This window comes from Manis pentadactyla, chromosome X, assembly GCF_030020395.1.
Source record: "Manis pentadactyla isolate mManPen7 chromosome X, mManPen7.hap1, whole genome shotgun sequence".
NCBI classification, from domain to species: domain Eukaryota; kingdom Metazoa; phylum Chordata; class Mammalia; order Pholidota; family Manidae; genus Manis; species Manis pentadactyla.
The window spans coordinates 44,763,805-44,784,115 of record NC_080038.1 but is presented as its reverse complement, the minus strand read 5'-3'; the positions used below and the strand labels follow the sequence as shown (position 1 = coordinate 44,784,115).

At 38.7% G+C, this 20,311-nt stretch overlaps 1 protein-coding gene across 2 annotated transcripts in view; it reads left to right on the top strand.

Moving 5' to 3' along the window:
• SHROOM4 (shroom family member 4) overlaps positions 1–20,311 on the top strand; it is a 290,444-nt gene that overhangs the window by 145,867 nt on the left and 124,266 nt on the right. For both annotated transcript variants that reach the window (XR_005033288.2, XM_036928887.2), the window contains exon 2: positions 10,623–10,774. Coding sequence is in view for 1 of the 2 variants with exons in the window: in XM_036928887.2 (XP_036784782.2) it covers positions 10,623–10,774 (152 nt within the window). In the remaining variant the exon portion in view is untranslated. The remainder of the gene's footprint in view (positions 1–10,622; positions 10,775–20,311) is intronic.

Sequence of the window (20,311 nt, the reverse complement as noted above, 5' to 3'; positions counted from 1 at the left end):
GATCTATGGGTGTGTTCTTGTGCCAGTACCAAATTGTCTTGATTACTGTGGCTTTATAGTAGATCTTGAAGTTGTAGAGTGTAATCCCCCAGCTTTATTCTTCCTTCTCAGGATTGCTTTGGTTACTTGGGGTCTTTTGTGTTTCCATATGAATTTTAGAACTATTTGTTCTAGTTCATTGAAGAATGCCATTGTTATTTTGATAGAGATTTCATTGAATCTGTAGATTGCTTTAGGCAGGATGTCCATTTTGACAATATTAATTCCTCCTATCTATGAGCATGGGATGTATTTCCATTTATTGGTGTCTTCTTTAATTTCTCTAATGAGTGTCTTATAGTATTCAGGGTATAGGTCTTTCACCCCTTTGCTTAGGTTTATTCCTATGTATTTTAATCTTTTTGATGCAATTGTGAGTGGAATTGTTTTCTTGATTCCTCTTTCTGCTAGTTCATCATTAGTGTACAGGATTGCAATAGATTTCTGTGTATTGGTTTTGTATGCGGCCACTTTGCTGAATTCAGTTGTTAGTTCCAGTAGTTTTGGGGTGGATTCTTTAGGTTTTTTTTATGCATAGTATCATGTCATCTGCAAACAGTAACAGTTTAAGTTGTTCCTTACCTATCTGGATGCCTTTAAATTCTTCATGTTATCTGATTGCCATGGCTAGGACCTCCAGTACTATGTTGAATAAAAGTGGGGAGCTTGGGCATCCTTGTCTTGTTCCCAATCTTAAAGGAAGGGCTTTCAGCTTGTTGCTCTTAGGTATGATGTTGGTAGTGGGTTCCTCATATATGGCCTTAATTATGTTGAGGTACTTTCCCTCTATACCCATTTTGTTGAGAGATTTTGTCATGAATGGATGTTGAATTTTGTCAAGTGCTTTTTCTGCATGTATGGAGATAATCATGTGATTTTTGTCCTTTTTGTTAATGTGGAGTTTGATGTTGATGGACTTTCAAATATTGTACCATGTTTGCATCCCTGCAATAAATCCTCCTTGATCATGATGGATGATCTTTTTGATGTATTTTTGAATTCAGTTTGCTAATATTTTGTTGAGTATTTTTTCATCTCTGTTTATCAGGGATATTGATCTGTAGTTTTCTTTTTTTGTGGTTTCTTTGACTGGTTTTAGTATTAGAGTGATGCTGGCCTTGTAGAATGTGTTTGGATGTATTCCCTCCTCTTCTACTTTTTGGAAAATTTTAAGGAAAATGGGTGTTAAGTGTTGTCTAAATGTTTGGTAAAATTCAGCAGTGAAGCCATCTGGTTCAGGATTTTATTCTTAGGTAGCTTCTTTTTTTTATTACCAATTCAATTTTGTTGCTGGCAATGTTCTCTGTTCAGGTATTCTGTTTTTTCCTAGGTTAATCTTGGAAGATTGTATTTTTCTAGAAAGTTGTCCATTTCTTCTAGTTTATCCTATTTGTTAGCATATAATTTTTCATAGTATTCTCGAATTATTTTTTTATTTCTGTGGCATCCATAGTGGTTTTTCCTTTCTCATTTCTGATTCTGTTTATTTGTGTACACTTTTTTTTCTTGAGAAATCTGGGTAGGGGTTTATATATTTTGTTTATATTCTTGAAGAATCTGCTCATGCTTTCATTGATTCTTTCTATTGTTTTATTTTTCTTGATTTATTTATTTCTGCCTTGATCTTTATTATGTCCCTTCTTCTACTGACTTTGGGTCTCATTTGTTCTTCTGTTTCTAGTTTCATTAATTGTGAGTTTAGACTGATCATATGGGATTGTTCTTCTTTCCTGAGGTAAGCCTGTATTGCAATACACTTCCATCTTAGCATGGTCTTTGCTGTGCCCCACAGATTTTGTGGTGTTGGGTTATTGTTTTCATTTGTCTCCATATATTGGTTTATCTGTTTTTATTTGGTCATTGATCGATTTATTATTTTGGAGCATGTTTCTAAGCCTGCATGTGTTTGTGTTCCTTTTTGTTTTCTTTGCATAATTAATTTCTAGTTTCATACCTTTGTGGTCTGAGAAGCTGCTTGGTACAATTTTCAATCCTTCTGAATTTAATGAGGTACTTTTTGTGGCCTAGTATATGTTCTATTCTTGAAAATGTTCCATGTGCACTTGAGAAGAATGTGTATCCTGCTGGTTTGGGGTGGAGTGTTCTGTAGATGGCTGTTAGGTCCATCTTTTCTAATGTGTTGTTCAGTATCTCTCTCTCCTTGTTTCTATTCTGTCTTAAAAGTGGAATTACTGGGTCAAATGGTATTTCTATTTTGAACTTTTTGAGGATCCTCCATACTGCTTTCCACAATGGTTGAACTAGTTTACATTCCCACCAGCAGTGTAGGAGGGGTCCCCTTTCTCCACAACCTTGCAAACTTTTGTTGTTGTTTGTCTTTTGGATGGTGGGGATCCTCACTGGTGTGAGGTGATATCTCATTGTGGTTTTAATTTGCATTTCTCTGATGACTAATGATGTGGAGCATCTTTTCATGTGTCTGTTGGCCACCTGAATTTTTCTTTGGAGAACTGTCTGTTCAGCTCCTCTGACCATTTTTTAATTGGATTATTTCCTTTTTGTTTCTTGAGGTGTGTGAGCTCTTTATATATTTTGGATGTCAACTCTTTATCAGATATGTCATTTATGAATATATTCTCCCATACTGTAGGATGCCTTTTTGTTCTATTGATGGTGTCCTTTGCTGTACAGAAACTTTTCAGCTTGATATAGTACCACTTGTTCATTTTTGCTTTTGTTTCCCTTGCCTGGGGTGATATGTTTGTGAAGAAGTTGTTCATGTTTATGTCCATGAGATTTTTGCCTGTGTATTTTTCTAAGAGTTTTATGGGTTCATGAATTACATTCAGGTCTTTGATCCATTTCGAATTTACTTTTGTGTATGGGGTTAGACAATGATCCACTTTCATTCTCTTACATGTAGCTGTCCAGTTTTCCCAATGCCAGCCGTTGAAGAGGCTGTCATTTCCCCATTGTATGTCCATGGTTCCTTTATCATATATTAATTGACCGTATATGTTTGGATTAATATCTGGACTCTTTATTCTGTTCTACTGGTCTGTGGTTTGGTTCTTGTGCCAGTACAAAATTGTCTTGATTACTGTGGCTTTGTAGTAGAGCTTGAAGTTGGGAAGCGACATCCCCCCCACTCTATATTCTCAGGATTGCTTTCTCTATTCGGGGTCTTGGTGTTTCCATATGTATTTTAGAACTGTTTGTTCCAGTTTTTTGAAGAATGATGTTGGTATTTTGATAGGCATTGCATTGAATCTGTAGTTTGCTTTAGGCAGGATAGCCATTTTGAAAATATTAATTCTTCCTAGCCAAGAGCGTGGGATGTGTTTCCATTTGTTAGTGTCCTCTTTAATTTCTCTTAAGAGTGTCTTGTAGTTTTCAGGGTATAGGTCTTTCACTTCCTTGGTTAGGTTTATTCTTAGGTATTTTATTCTTTTTGATGCAATTGTGAATGGAATTGTTTTCCTGATTTCTCTTTCTGTTAGTTCATCATTAGTGTATAGGATAGCAACAGATTTCTGTGTATTAATTTTGTATCCTACAACTTGCTGAATTCAGATATTAGTTCTAGTAGTTTTGGAATGGAGTCTTTAGGGTTTTTTTATGTACAATATCATGTCATCTGCAAATAGTGACAGTTTGACTACTTCTTTACCAATATGGATGCGTTGTATTTCTTTGTTTTGTCTGATTGCCATGGCTAGGTCCTGCAGTACTATGTTGAATAACAGTGGGGAGAGTGGGCATCCCTGTCTTGTTCCCAATCTTAGAGGAAATTTTTTCAGCTTCTTGTTTTTCAAGATGATGTTGGCTGTGTGTTTGTTAAATATGGCCTTTATTATGTTGAGGTACTTGCCCTGTATACTCATTTTGTTGAGAGTTTTTATCACGAATGGATGTTGAATTTTGTCAAATGCTTTTTCAGTGTCTGTGGAGATGATTATGGGTTTTTGTCCTTCTTTTTGTTGATATTGTGGATGATGGTGATGAATTTTCAAATGTTGTAATGTTCTTGTGTCACTGAGATGAATCCCACTAGGTCTTGGTGTATGATCCTCTTGATGTATTTTTGAATTTGGTTTGCTAATATTTTGTTGAGTGTATTTGCATCTGTGCTCATCAGGGATATTGGTCTGTAATTTTCTTTTTTGGTGGGGTCTTTGCCTTGTTTTGGTATTAGAGTGATGCTGTCTTCATAGAATGAGTTTGGAAGTATTCCCTCCTCTTCTGTTTTTTGGAAAACTTTAAGGAGAATGGGTATCATTATTTCTCTGTATGTCTGATAAAATTCTGTGGTAAATACATCTGGCCCTGGGGTTTTTCTCTTGGGTAGTTTTTTGATTACCGATTCAATTTTGTTGATGGTAATTGGTCTGTTTTGATTTTCTGTTTCTTCCTCAGTCAGTCTTGGATGGTTATATTTTTCTAGGAAGTTGTCTATTTCTTCTACGTTTTCCAGCTTGTTAGAATATAGATTTTCATGGTATTTTCTACTGATTCTTTGTATTTCTATGGCGTCTATCATTATTTTTCCTTTCTCATTTCTGATTCTGTTGATGTGTGTAGATTCTCTTTTTTCTCTTAATAAGTCAGGCAAGGGGCCTATCTATTTTGTTTATTTTCTCAAAGAACCAGCTCTTGGTTTCATTGGGTTTTTCCATTGTTTTATTCTCCTCAATTTTATTTATTTCTTCTCCAGTCTTTATTATGTCCCTCCTTCTGCTTCCTTTGGGCCTCATTTGTTCTTCTTTTTCCAATTTCCATAATTGTGACCTTAGACTATTCATTTGGGATTGTTCTCCCTTCTTTAAATAGGTCTGGGTTGCTATATACTTTCCTCTTACAACTGCTTTTGCTGCATCCCACAGCAGTTGAGGCTTTGTGCTGTTGTTGTCATTTGTCTCCATATATTGCTTGATCTCTTTTTTAATTTGGTCATTGATCCACTGATTATTTAGGAGCATGTTGTTAAGCCTCCGTGTGTTTGTGAGCCTTTTTGGTTTCTTTAAACAATTTATTTCTAGTTTTATACCTTTGTGGTCTTAGAAGTTGGTTGATAGAATTTCAATGTGTTTGAATTTGCTAAGACTCTTTTTGTGGCCTAGTATGTGGTCTATTCTGGAAAATGTTCCATGTCCACTTGAGAAGAATGTGTTTCTTGCTGATTTTAGGTGTGGAATTCTGTAGTTGTCTATTAGGTCCATCTGTTTTAGCGTGTTGTTCAGTACCTATGTGTCCTTACTTATTTTCTGTCTTTTGGGTCTGTCCTTTGGAGTGAGTGGTGTGTTGAAATCTCTTAAAATGAATGTATTGAATTTTATTTCTTCCTTTAATTCTGTTATTATTTGTTTCACGTGTTGATGCTCCTGTATTTGGTGCATATATATTTATAATGGTTATATCTTCTTGTTGGACTGACCCCTTTATCATTATGTAACTGTCATCAGACTTCTCATCAGAAGTCCTTCTTTATCTCTTTTTACTGTCTTTGTTTTGAAGTCTATTTTGTCTAATACTAGTACTCCAACACCTGCTTCTTTCTCCCTATTGTTTACATGAAGTATCTTTTTCCATCCCTTGACTTTTAGTCTGTGTATGTGTTTGGGTTTGAGGTTAGTCTCCTGTAAGGAGCATATAGATGGGTCTTGCTTTTTTACCCATTGTGTTACTCTGTGTCTTTTGATTGGTGCATTCAGTCCATTTACATTTAGGGTGATTTTTGAAAGATATGTACTTGTTTCCATTGCAGACTTTAGATTCATGGTTACCAGAGGATCAAGGGTATCCTCTTTACTACCTGTCTAACTTAACTCGCTTATTAAACTAATATAAACACAGTCAGATGATTCTTTATTTCTCTCCCTTTCTTATTCCTCCTCCTCCATTCTTTTTATGTTAGGTGTTTTATTCTGTGATCTTTTGTGATTCATTTGACTGCTTTTGTGCATAGTTGGTTTTATTTTTTGCCTTTGGTTAGTATTTCGTTGGTCTGCTTTCTTTGGTGTGATTTTGTTTTCTGTGGTGACATCTATTTTGCCTTAGGAGTGCTTCCATCTAGAGCAGTCCCTTTAAAATATCCTGTAGAGGTGGTTTGTGTGAGGAAAATTCCCTCAACTTTTGCTCGTCTGGGAGTTTTTAAATCTCTCCTTCATATTTGAATGATTATCGTGCTGGATACAGTATTCTTGGTTCCAGGCCCTTCTGTTTCATTTCATTAAATTTATCATGCCATTCTCTTCTGGCCATAAGGTTTCTGTTGAGAAGTCTGATGACAGCCTGATGGGTTTTCCTTTGTAGGTCACATTTTTTCTCTCTCTGGATGCTTTTAATCCCCTGTCCTTGTCTTTGATCTTTGCCATTTAAATTAGTATGTGTCTTGGTGTTGTCCTCCTTGGGTCCCTTGTGTTGGGAGATCTGTGGGCTTCCATGGTCTGAGAGACTCCTCCCCCATGTTGTGGAAGTTTTCAGCAATTATTTCTTCAAAGACACTTTCTTTCCCTTTTTCTCTCTTCTTCTTTTTCTGGTATCCCTATAATGCGAATATTATTCCTTTTAGATTGGTCACACAGTTCTCTTAATATTCTTTCATTCTTCCTTCAGATCCTTTTATCTCTCTGTGACTCAGCTTCTCTGCGTTCCTGTTTTCTGATTTCTATTCCATTAATGGCCTCTTGCACCCCATCCAGTGTACTCTTAACTCATTACCTATATTGTTTTATTTCTGTATTCTCCCTCCCAACTTGATCCTTTAGCTCTTGCATATTTCTCTGCAGGTCCATTAGCATGGTTATGACCTTTATTTTGAATTCTTTTTTTTCAGGAAGATTGGTTAAATCTATCTCCCCAGGCTCCCTCTCAGGGGTTCTCTGGGTAATTCTGTACTGGATCAAATTCTTCTGCCTTTTCATGGTGAGCAAGGTAGTCGTAGGTAGTTGGCACATGTGTCAGCTGGGATAACCATGTCCCACACATGGGGAGCAGCTTCCCGTTTTATTTCCTTAGCCACCACGGGTGTGTCAGTCGTCGGGGTAGCCCAGAGCCCCGCGGGGAGTGGCAGGTGTGCCAAGTGTGCTCTCCTGTGATAACAGCGACCCTTTGCACCCTGTTCCAGCTTCTTCTGTGCTGGGTTGCCGCACACCGGCAGGTCCTCTGAGTCTGGCCCAGGTGGCTGTGGAGGAGGCTCTGGGTGGCTGCTGTGAGCGTGGCCAGTCCCAGGCTGCTCTGCCGGGGTCGTGTCGGATGTGGAATGTTCAGTAGGCTGTTTATCACTGTGAGGGTCTTCAGAGCTGTGGTCCTCTTCCCAACTTTACAGACACTAACTGTCTTTTTGTTATACTACCTTTATGCAGTCAATTTTCAATTACTTGAGCCACTCACTGCTAGCCCATCAATCACTTGGATAATCCAAAATGACACATAAGTTAATCACCATTTACACTGGCTTTGTGATGTGTGTTTATACTAACATTCCACTGCATCTGTGTCCAATCTTAGAATTTACAACACTTCAGATGAAAGAAGAAAGCCACCCTCAAGGTTTGATTCACGAAGAGCTGGAAAGTTGACCAGCTGTGATGAATGGACAGCTTCATATGATACTGTACAGTCCCTCAAGCAGGAAATGTTATTCTCAAAAAGTTTGTTGATTCACACCTTTCCTGGGCCCCACCCAGCCAGGGTTATAAGTTTTGTGGTGGGAAAGGGAAAACAAAACCTTTTATAGAAGAATATATATGTATATATGTTTCTCCCCTCCCTTTCTCTCTCCTTCCCTCCCTCTCTTTCTTCTTTCTTCCTTCCTTCCATTCCTTTTCATTCCTTTTTCTTGCCGGAAAAATGAACAGCTGCTTTAACTTCTACATAAGCAAGTGAGTGATTGAGCCATTGACCTGGAAAACTGTCTGTCAGTAGACAAAACAAAAAATGGAGGACGTGCTGGATCCCAGAAATCTAGGGGTGGATTTGGAAGGAGAAAGACTAGTGAACAATAAGTTTTAAAAGCATCAGAAAGTCAGGAGTAGTAAGAAGGAATCCATTTCATACCTCCACAAATGCCCTGGGTCTGGGAAAGGGCTAGTTTGGGGTATAGTATGAGGGATCTTTAGACAGAGTTTCATTTCCTAATTTCAACTCATCTGGACTCTGGGATTGTGCTGGGTTCCCACAATTTGCTGGTTTATTGCCTGTGAATCCTCACACTTGTACTAAGGTGGGGTTTTTACACTCAACGTATCTATTTTGAGGAAAATACTGCTGGTGACTAAGAAATGGCATAGAACAGAAAAAGGGGCATGTACAGTCAGCCTAAGGCTGTAGTTCCTCTGAGGGCTCCGACAGTAGCAGCCAAAGTGGCAGTAGGGAACACAAAGTGTGTGAGCTTTTGCTGCAGCAATAATTAAGCATTTTAGTTTAAAAGGTCCCCCCCTTCCATTTTCTGGCCTAGAATAAACAGAGATCTTGTTTTTGTAACAAAGTGGTTAATTAATCAGGAGTGATACTTAATATCAATGCACATTAAACAGAAGACTTGCTATGAGTAACAGTAATATAGAAAATTGAGTTGTATGAACTAAAAATGAGTAGAGTAAGTTAAGACTAATGTACATCAACAAGAAAAATCTATTAGCATTTATTAGTTAGACTCCTGTTTGTATTTCTTTGCTAGCCTAAGGAAGCCCTTTCAAATGGCTGATCCCTGTTGAAAGTCCTGGCTGATGCTGAGGGCCTTCCATGGATGCCAAAAGAATGTGTTATTCAAATAGAACTTCTGAAATTCAAGTACAGCACTTTTCTTCTCCCCTCTCCCCTCCCCTGGGCAGCAGACAGAAGTGACTGTGAAGTCATAATGATAATGACAATGGAAATCAGTGTGTGATCCTAATTAATTTGCTGAGAGTTGTTCCCCATTTACCAATATTGACTTGTTTTGTCTTGAGTGGTGGCCCAGGTACTGGAACAAAGGTATATATATTCAATGTCACTTGGCTAACCTATGATTTGTCATACAAATGTTAATTTTAAAAAAAACATTGGGTTAGCAGCAATAAATTTAATAATTCTATGATTTAACATGGAATTTCAGTTTATTTGATGGGGTTCTTAAAATCCTGAATTAACACTTTTTTCTGCACTTAGGAGGTCTTACCTGCCAAATTGTACATGAGTTGGCCATATTCTAACGTTCAGCAATATTCTAACTTCCATGGTGTGGAGATAGATTAGAGGGATGCTAGGAAAGACAAAGAAAGATTGGAACAAGAGTAGAAGTAAGTATAAAAACACCTGCATCAAAGACCAGCCTTCAGTTGTCCCACTTAGAATCTACCTTTGGTTTAATCATCCTCCTCATTTGCCCCTGGGAGGAAAACAACAAACACACATACACCTCTTCCTAATTCCATGAATGTGTTGCACCTTTATTTACCTGACCATCTGCATGGACATAAGAACTTTAGACAATGACATTCCAGAAGCTGGGAGCTATGTATGCATTGCTTGTTTCCATATCTCTACCTCTTCGTATGTCATTCTGTGCATACTAAACATTCACTAAAAACTTGAATGAATTAAAGATGGATGAGATGACTTCTACCATCATGGATGGAATTGATATTCCAATAGGTAGAAGGAATGTTACATATAAAGTAACTACGAGTGAGGACTGTTGGGGGACATTCTGCTTTGCTTTGCTTTTGCCTACCCAGATGGTTATTACTTGTGCCTTTTCTTTCAATGTCCCCAGCCTGACTACTTTCTTGCCAAGATTGCCCAGGACAATAGAAATTCTGTAAGTTATGGTGGAAGATGAAACACCTATTTCCCCATCTTTTAGTGAAAGACACTGGAAGGACTGTGCTAAGCACCTTTTGAAAAGACATAGATAAATCATCAATTGCATTGTTTGTACATACTTAGTATCTTTGAATTTACAATTACACTCAAAGAATATTGAGCCAGAAGCCATCTTCAAGGTCTTCAGAATCATCTCCCTTGCTATAATAATCAGAGCTCACATTTATTGAAGATTTACTGATCCCAGATACTGTCTATGCTAAGAATCCTGTGAGGTAGGTTCTCTTGTTATTTGTATTTCACATATGAGGTAACTGAGACATGGAAATGTTAGCTAACTTGCTCAGGGTCACACAGCTAGAAAATACTAGAGCCAAGATTCAAACTCAAGTTTGTCAGACTTCAAAGTCTGCCCAAAGATAGGAGGAGTCTTGCCAATGGTCATTTTCCTGGAGCCTACCCCTTCTGGCTCTAATCTGTATGCACATTTTGCTATGCAGTGCTGGTACTTTAGCCCACACTGGGGTTCCTTCCAGGCATCATTTTCTTAAAAGTGCTTATCTCAGATAGACTGTAGATTCCTCTATGGCAGAGACTGCATTATTTCTGTTGTCTCCTTCCTCAAGGGCTTGCCCAAAGTTCACTTTCAGTAAATAATGGCCTATGAACAACTTTTTAGCTGTTCCCTGGAGCTTACTGGAGCCATCCCTGAGTACTGTGTTTGGGTCAGAGGCAGGCTGGGAGGAGACAGGAAGTAGAATTTTGGGGAAGGGGTCACCTCACCACAGCTTTCTGTTATGTTCTCTGAACCACAGATCGAAGATGGGGGCAAGGCAGCCTTGTCCCAGAAGATGAGGACTGGTGATGAGCTGGTGAATATCAATGGCACTCCATTGTATGGTTCCCGCCAAGAGGCCCTCATCCTCATCAAAGGCTCTTTCCGGATCCTGAAGCTGATTGTCAGGAGGTAAGATATGGGAGATTTGCTGTAGGGTTCAGGGGATGCTGAAACCACCTGGTTAGTAGTAAAGCCTCAGTAGAGTCATGTCTATCTGTATCATCATGGAAAGTGGTGTTTCACATGAACTGAATCTTACAGACAACTGAAGCAGAATGACACAGGAGGAAAGGCCTTTGTTTCAAATCCTGGCACTGCTACATACTACTGGTGTCACCTTGGGTAAATTAATTTTTTTCTGCAAGACTCAGTCTCCTTATTTGGTATTGAGAGAACTAAATGACTCCATACACACCAAGGGCCTACCTAACCCAGAGTTTTTCAGTCTCCTTCTGCCTACTTTCTGTTTCCTCATTGGCTGCCACTGATCCACTACATAGATTTAAAGAGATCCTACTACCAGCCATGGTAGGCATTCTGGAAGTTGTGAGAAACTCTGATAAAAACTTTGTCTTTGAAGAGTGTATAGTCTAACAAGGGAGAAAAGGTACACATGTGGCAAATTAGTTAACAATACATTTTTTAAGAAAAAAAATAAAGGAGATTTCACAGGGTGAAGGGTGATTTTGAAATGGATCATTCAGACAGAAATGGCTGTTCGTGTTCAAGAGAAAGAGAGACTACATCAGAAGAGATTGATAGGGATAGGAGGTGCTCAAAATGGCAGTGTGAGTAGGGCGGCAGAAATCTCCTCCTAAAACAATATATGTGTTTGAAAATACAGCAAATAAAACTATTCCTAAAAGAGAGACCAGAAGATACAGTACAACAGCCAAGCTACATCCACATCTGTGAGAACTGAGCATCTTGCGAAAAGGGTAAGATACAAAGCTGTGACCCAGCGGAACCTGAGCAGTCCCCCCAGCTCACCAGCAGGAGGAAAGGAGTCAGAGTGGGGAGGGAGTGGAAGCACAGGACTGCTAAATAACCAGACCTAGTAATTTGCACCGGGAGCACTAACACACATCACATGGTGTATGGGATATTAGAGAAATGGAAAAGTAAAATCTGAGACAGAGACTATGAGCGGGTCTCCACAGCCGGCTCCCCTGGGATAAAAGAAAAGTGGGAGCTCTACAAGTCATAAAAGGGCAAGGGTTTAACAGCTGGATGAAATCGCCCCAGTACACTCAGCCCAGCAGACTGGGAATCTTAAGGAAATCAGGCGCCCTAACTCCTCTGTGGCAATGCAGCTCTGAAGCCCCTCATAGCAATAATCAGCCTGCTATTCATTCCCCACTGCCAGTGCTGCAAGCAAACTGGCTGAATTGCCACTGCTATGGAGCAGCCAGGGAGCAGCCCTACCCACAGCAACCACACAGAGTCTTCTACCAGTGCGCAGCTAACTGGGCGAGACCCAGAGGCTGCTGCCTATGCACAGATGCCCTGCATAGGCAGAAAAAGCCAGCGCAAGCTCCGGAAGGCACAAAGGGGTGCCATTCTCACAGGAGAGCACACATGTTGCATCTGCAACCTCTGGCAGTACCCTAGACTATCCTGAGAGCCACCCAGCCCACTGCAGCACAGGGGATTAATGCAGAGACTGCTCCTTGTGTGTGGGTAACCAGCACAGGCAATGGAGAAGGGCAAGATGACCAGCAAGCAGGAAGGGACTTTGTTCTCCCAGCTGACACATTTGCAACCTGCCAGCAATCACTTCTATCACCATGAAAAGGCAGAGGAACAGGGTCCACTCCAAAATAACTTAAAAAATGCCCAAGAGGGCCTGACAAGATAGATTAACAAATCTTCCTAAAAAAGAATTCAAAACAAAAGTTATAACTGTGCTGATGGACCTGCAGAGAAATATACAAGAGCCAAGGGATGAAGTCTGGAGGGAGATAACATAAATGAAACAATCAAAAGAAGGACTTAAGAGCAGACCAGATGAGGTGCAAGAGACTGTTAATGGAATAGAAATCAGAGAACAGGAATACAGAGAAGCTGAGGCAGAAAGAGAAAAAAGGATTGCTAGGAATGAAAAAATATTAAGAGAACTGTGTGACCAATCCAAACAGAATAATATCCACATTATAGGGGAACCAGAAGAAGAAAAGAGAGAAAAAGGGTTAAAAAGTGACTTTGAAGAAATAATTGCTGAAAACTTCCCTAAGCTGGGGAAGGAAATAGTCTCTCAGACCATGGAAGCCCACAGATCTCCCAACACAAGGGACCCAAGGAGGACAATGCCAAGGCATATAATAATTAAAATGGCAAAGATCAAAGAAAAGGACAGGGTATTAAAGGTAGCCAGAGTCAGAAAAAAGATCACCTACAAAGGAAATCCAATGAGGCTATCATCAGACTTCTCAACAGAAACCTTACAGGCCAGAAGAGAATGGCATGATGAATTTAATGCAATGGAACAGAAGGACCTTGAACCAAGCATATGGTATCCAGCAAGATTATCATTTAAATTTGAAGGAGGGATTAAAAAATTTAAAGATAAGCAAAAGTTGAGGGAATTTGCCTCCCACAAACCACCTCTACAGGATATTTTAAAGGGACTGCTCTAGATGGAAGCACTCCTAAGGCTAAATAGATGTCACCTGAGAAAATGAAATCACACCAAAGAAAGCAGACCAATCAAATACTAACTAAAAGGAAAAAATAAAATCAACTACCCACAAAAGCAGTCAAAGGAAACACAAAAGAGTACATAATAAAACACATAACATATAAAGAGTGGAGGAGGAAGAATAAGAAGGGAGAGAAATAAAGAATCATAAGACTGTGTTTATAATAGTGTAATAAGTGAGTTAAAGTTAGATGGTTAGATAGTAAAGAAGCTACCCTTAAACCTTTGATAACCATGACCCCAAAGCCTGCAATGGCAAGAAGTACATATCTATTGATAATCACCCTAAATGTAAATGGATTGAATGCGCCAATCAAAAGACACAGAGTAATAGAATGGATAAAAAAGCAAGACCCATCTATACACTGCTTACAAGAGACTCACCCCAAACCCAAAGACATACAAAGACTAAAAGTGAAGGGATAGAAAAAGACATTTCATGTAAACAATAGGGAGAAAGAAGCAGGCATTGCAGTACTTGTATCAGACAAAACAGACTTCAAAACAAAGAAAGTAACAAGAGATAACAAAGGACATTGCATAATGACAAAGGGGTCAGTCCAAAATAAGGTTATAACCATTACAAATATCTGTGCACCCAACACAGGAGCACCGACATATGGGAAACAAATACTAACAGAATTAAAGGAGGAAATAGAATTCAATGCATTCATTTTAGGAGACTTCAACACACCACTCACCCCTAAGGACAGATCCACCAGACATAAAATAAGTAATGACACAGAGATACTGAACAAAACACTAGAACAGATGGACCTAACAGACATCTACAGAACTATACACCCAAAAGCAGCAGGGTACACATTCTCCTCAAGTGCACATGGAACATTCTCCAGAATAGACCACATACTAGGCCACAAAAAGAGGGTCAGTAAATTTTTAAAGATTGAAATTCTACCATCTAAGTTCTCGGATCACAAAGGTATAGAACTAGAAATAAATTGTGTAAAGAAAACCAAAAGGCTCACAAATACATGGAGGCTTAACAATGTGCTCCTAAATAATCAATGGATCAATGACCAAATTAAAACAGAGATCAAGCAATATATGGAGACAAATGATGACAACAGCACAAAGCCCCAACTTCTGTGGGATGCAGCGAAGGCAGTTCTAAGAGGAAAGTATATAGCAATCCAGGCCTATTTAAAGAAGGAAGAAGAATCCCAAATGAATAGTCTAAAGTCACAATTATTGAAACTGGAAAAAAGAACAAATGAGGCCCAAAGTCAGCAGAAGGAGGGACATAATAAAGATCAGAGAAGAAATAAAAAAATAGAGGAGAATAAAACAATAGAAAAATCAATGAACCCAAGAGCTGCTTCTTTGAGAAAATAAAGAGATAAACACCTAGCCAGACTTACTAAGAGATGAAGAGAATCTACACGCATCAACAGAATCAGAAATGAGAAAGGAAAAATCATGACAGACACCACAGAAATACAAAATATTATTAGAGAATACTTTGAAAATCTATATACTAAAAAGATAGATAACCTAGAAGAAATGGAACAGTTTCTAGAAAAATACAAGCTTTGAAGACTGACCAAGGAAGAAACAGAAAATCTAAACAGACCAATTACCAGCAACAAAATTGAATCGCTATTCAAAAAACTACCCAAGAATCAAAACCCAAGCCAGATGGATTCAACGCTGAATTCTATCAGACATAGAAAGAAGGCATAATACCCACTGTCCTTAAAGTTTTCCAAAAAAATAGAAGAGGAGGGAATACTTCCAAACTCATTCTATGAAGCCAGCATCACTCTAATACCCAAACCAGGCAAAGACCTGACATAAAAAGAAAATTACAGACCAATATCCCTGATGAACATAGATGCAAAAATACTCAACAAAATATTAGCAAACCAAATTCAAAAATACACCAAGAGGACCATACACAATGATCAAGTAGGATTCATGTCAGGGATGCAAGGATGGTACAACATTTGAAAATCCACCAACATCATCCACCACATCAACAAAAAGAAGGACAAAAATCACATGATAATCTCCATAGACACTGAAAAAACATTTGACAAAATTCAGCATCCATTCTTGATAAAAAGTCTCAACAAAATGGGTGTATAGGGTAAGAACTCTATAATAAAGGTCATATATGACAAACCCACAGCCAACATCATACTTAACAGTGAGAAGCTGAAAGATTTTCACCTAAGGTCGGGAACAAGAAAAGGATGCCCACTCTTCCCACTTTTATTCAACATGGTACTGGTGGTCCTAGCCACAGCAATCAGACAAAACAAAGAAATACAAGGCATCCAGATTGGTAAAGAGGAAGTCAAAATGTCACTATTTGCAGATGACATGATATTGTACATAAAAAACCCTAAAGACTCCACTCCAAAACTACTAGAATTAATATCTGAATTTAGCAAAGTTGCAGGATACAAAATTAATACACAGAAATCTGTGGATTTTCTATACACTAATGATGAACTAGCAGAAAGAGAAATCAGGAGAACAATTCCATTCAAAATTGCATTGAAAAGAATAAAGTACCTCAGAATGAACCTAACAAAGGAAGTGAAAGACCTATACTCTGAAAACTATAAGACACTCTTAGGAGAAATTAAAGAGGACACTAATAAATGGAAATTCATCCCATGCTCTTCCATAGGAAGAATTAATATTGTCCAAATGGCCATCCTGCCTAAAGCAATCTATAGCTTCAATTCAATCCCTATCAAAATACCAACAGCATTCTACAACCACCTGGAACAAATAGTTCTAAAATTCATATGGAACCACCAAAGACCCCGAATAGCTAAAGCAATCCTGAGAAGGAACACTAAAGTAGGGAGGGATCTTGCTCCCCAACTTCAAGCTCTACTGCAGAGCCACAGAAATTAGGACAATTTGGTACTGGCACAAGAACAGACCCACAGACCAGTGGAAGAGAATAGAGTCTCTAGACATTAACCCATACATATATGGTCAATTAATATATGATGAAGGAGCCATGGACATACAATGGGGAAATGTGACAGCCTCTTCAACAGCTGGTGTTGGCAAAACTGGACAGCTACATGTAAGAGAATGAAACTGGATCATTGTCTAACCCTATACACAAAAGTAAATTTGAAATGGACCAAAGACCTGAATGTAAGCCATGAACCCATAAAACTCTTAGAAAAATACACAGGCAAAAATCTCTTGGACATAAACATGAAAAACTTCTTCATGAACATATCTCTCCAGGCAAGGGAAACAAAAGCATAAATGAACAAGTGGGACTATATGAAGCCGAAAAGCTTCTGTACAGCAAAGAACACCATCAGTAGAACAAAAAGGCATCCTACAGTATGGGAGTATATATTCATAAATGACATGTCTGATAAAGGGTTAACATCCAAAATACATATAAGGCTCATGCACCTCAACAAACAAAAAGCAAATAATCCAATTAGAAAATGGGTAGTGGAGCTGAACAGACACTTCTCCATAGAAGAAATTCAGATGGCCAACAGGCACATGAAAAGATGCTCCACATCGCTAATCATCAGAGAAATACAAATTAAAACCACAATGAGATATCACCTCACACCAATTTGGATGGCCACCATCCAAAAGACAAGCAACGACAAATGCTGGCAAGGTGTGTAGAAATGGGAACCCTCCTACACTGTTGGTGGGAGTGTAAATTAGTTCAACCATTGTGGAAAGCAGTATGAAGGTTCCTCACAAAACTCAAAATAGAAATACCATTTGACCCAGGAATTCCACTCCTAGGAATTTACTCTAAGAGTGCAGGAGCCCAGTTTGATAAAGACATATGTACCCCTATGTTTATCACAGCACTGTTTACAATAGCCAAGAAATGGAAGCAACCTAAGTGTCCATCAGTAGATGAGTGGATAAAGATGTGGTACATATTCCCAATGGAATGTTATTCAGCCATAAGGAGAAAACAAATCCTACCATTTGCAACAACATGGATGGAGCTAGAGGTATTATGCTCAGTGAAAGAAGGCAGGCGGAAAAGGACAAGTATCAAATGATTTCACTCATTTGTGGAATATAAGAACAAAGAAAAAACTGAAGGAACAAAACAGCAGCAGACTCACAGAAGTCAAGAATGGACTACCAGTTACCAAAGGGAAAGGAAGTTGGGTGGATGGGTGGGACAGGAGGGATAAGGGGAAAAAGGGGCATTATGATTAGCCTGCATAATGTAGGGGCAGGGACACGGGGAAGGTTGTACATCACAGAGAAGACAAGTAGTGATTCTATAGCATCTTACTATGCTGATGGGCAGTGACTGTAATGGGGTATGTGGGGGAGACTTGTTGATGGGGGGTCTAGTAAACATAATGCTTCTCATGTAATTGTAGATTAATGATACCAAAATAATAAATAAATAAATAAGTAAACAAGAGTTTGATAGGGTAGGTCTTCATACAGGAGGTAGAATGTAAGTTCAACGCTGAGTAGTATTTGTAAATAAATCATCAGGAGGAGAAAGGTGTTCCAGGTGAGTTGAGTGGCATACTCAAAAGGAAGGTAAGTACATACTTAGGCATAGTCATTCTGCTGCCACCAAACATTGCCATTGGTGAGTTTTCCGTATGGCTTCTGTTTCATTTTGTGACTTCCCTTTGCCCTGTACTACTGCAGCTAAGACTTCTCCCTTTCTATTGGTTTCATTTATCTTATACACATGCCTAAGCTTCTCCATCTTAATTATTTTTGTTAAAAAATACTTTCTAAGCATATTCCTGCATTCATATTTCCCCTTCTGCTGCTGCTCCATCTTCTTCCTTTTGTTTGTACTCAGTCTCTTAAAAAGAGAGTTTATGCTCGCTGTCTCTACTTCTTCACTTACCATTTAGCTTTCTACCCACTGCAGTCTGAATTTGATGCACAGGACTCAAAGGAAACTACTGTGTCTAAAGCTACATATTACCTCCTAATTGTCAGGGTTAATGGATTATTTTCAGTTTTCATCATATATGACTTGTATCTGGCATTTGACATTGTTCTGGATCATACCCTCCTTTGTGAAACTCTCTTGCTTTTAATATACCCCATTTCTTTGTTCTTTTCCTATCTCTCTGTTCATTTTCTAAAACCAGGCTCCTTTACTACCTGCTTTTCCTCAGACCACCCCTTAAATATGAGTGTTTCATCTAGCTCCACCTTTTCTAACTTCATTAATATACCATGGAAAATCTACCCAGCTCCACAGCTTCAGTTACCATCTACATCTGGATGACTGTATCTCTTGTGCCCAGATCCATATAGCCAATTTCCTACAGGATGTTTATACTTATATATCTCAGAATAATTTCAAGCACAACATGCTGAAAATCTAACGCATCATCTTCTTCTCCTTCCAAGCTTCTTATCTCAGTGACTAGGACCACCATGTCCTCAGTCAACCAAGCCAGAAACACAGAAGCCATCTTTAATTTTCCCATTGTTCTCATGCTCTGCATCCAAATGATTTATCCTGAGGAGAATATTTAGGGGAAAAGGGATTTGAGTTAGTAAGGATGAAGCTGTATAGGATACCATGGATTTATTATATTACCTTCTGGTATCTAAGATTAAGCTATGCCTGCCATGTCCCTGGGTAGGAGGTGACATGTTAAGTAATGCCTTATATAATAGACACATTGTCACTGACTCAGTCATGATTTAGGTTTTAAATAAGGCTTCTCAGAGGGGTAGCTTGGTGAATTGGGAAGAGTTTTTGTTTTGGAGTCAGACCCATGTATGCTACTTCTTAGTTCTGTTACATGGGAAACAATACTTCCTACATAATGGTACTATTGTGGTAATTAAATGAGGCAGTTTATGTAAAATGCCTTTCACATAATGGGTTCTCAATGAATTTCAGTCCTATTCCTTTCCCTAGGATATTAAAGGAGCATAATCAGAATAGCAAACATTATTTAAAAAGGAGAATTCAGAATTATAGTGTGCTTTAAAGCCCAACATTCGGCTAACATGATTTACAGGGAAACCATTAGGGGTGACAGATATCTGAACATGAAATAAAGGTCCCTGTGAAATACTGGTTATACAGAGAAAGTAACACTTGGAGGGAATATAGACACTATCCCTGCTGGCTTCTGAGCCAGTCATAAACCAGGGTTTCAGGTATATTACCCAGTCATCCTCCCTTGGTGAGAGCTCTATGCTCTTTCTCCCTGCTGTAGCAACATCTGCTGTTACCAGTCACTTATGAGTGGCTAAAATTATGGCCTTGGAGATACTAGAGCCCTTTGCTTTTCATGGTGTTGCAAGTCCTGTGGCTTCCTTGAACCTACATCGTTTACCCTTCAACCTTCCCCTCTCAGCCCCTATTGGAGGAGGCTGTCAATGACATAATTTATTGGGTGATGCTCCCCTCTTGTGGAAAACCTAACACTCACTTTGGACTACCCTGGGGATGGTATAGAACATTTATTCCCTCTTTCTTAGTCTATATTATTCCTCAAATTTATGAAAGAGCTCTTAGCACATAAAATAAATGTGATGTCTCTGATAAAATGTAGTATTTAACCTAGTGTTTAATAGAAAGATTGGTTTGACTAAACAATCAACTGACAAAAATTCAACACTGAGCTTTAGGTCTAAGCTTCAGCCCTTTGAGATGACTATAAAATATAAACAGAAGGAACTTTAGAAAATGGCCTACATTGAAAAGCTAGCCCAGCTCTTCCTCCTATATTGCCTTTTAGATAATGGTCAACTAAGTCAGAAATCTAGGTGTTACTTTCAACTTTCTTGCTTGCCCCAACTCCCTCCAATCCAAGTAATTCCAAGTCTGAATGATTCTATTTGCTAAAAACATCTCAGGAACCTTTGTCTTAATACAAGCACTCATGATATCTTACCTGTATTATTGTAAGAGACTTCTCACTGGCTTCTCACCTTTTGCTCTCACCCCCTTTCAGTCAATTTGTTCTCCAAATAAGACA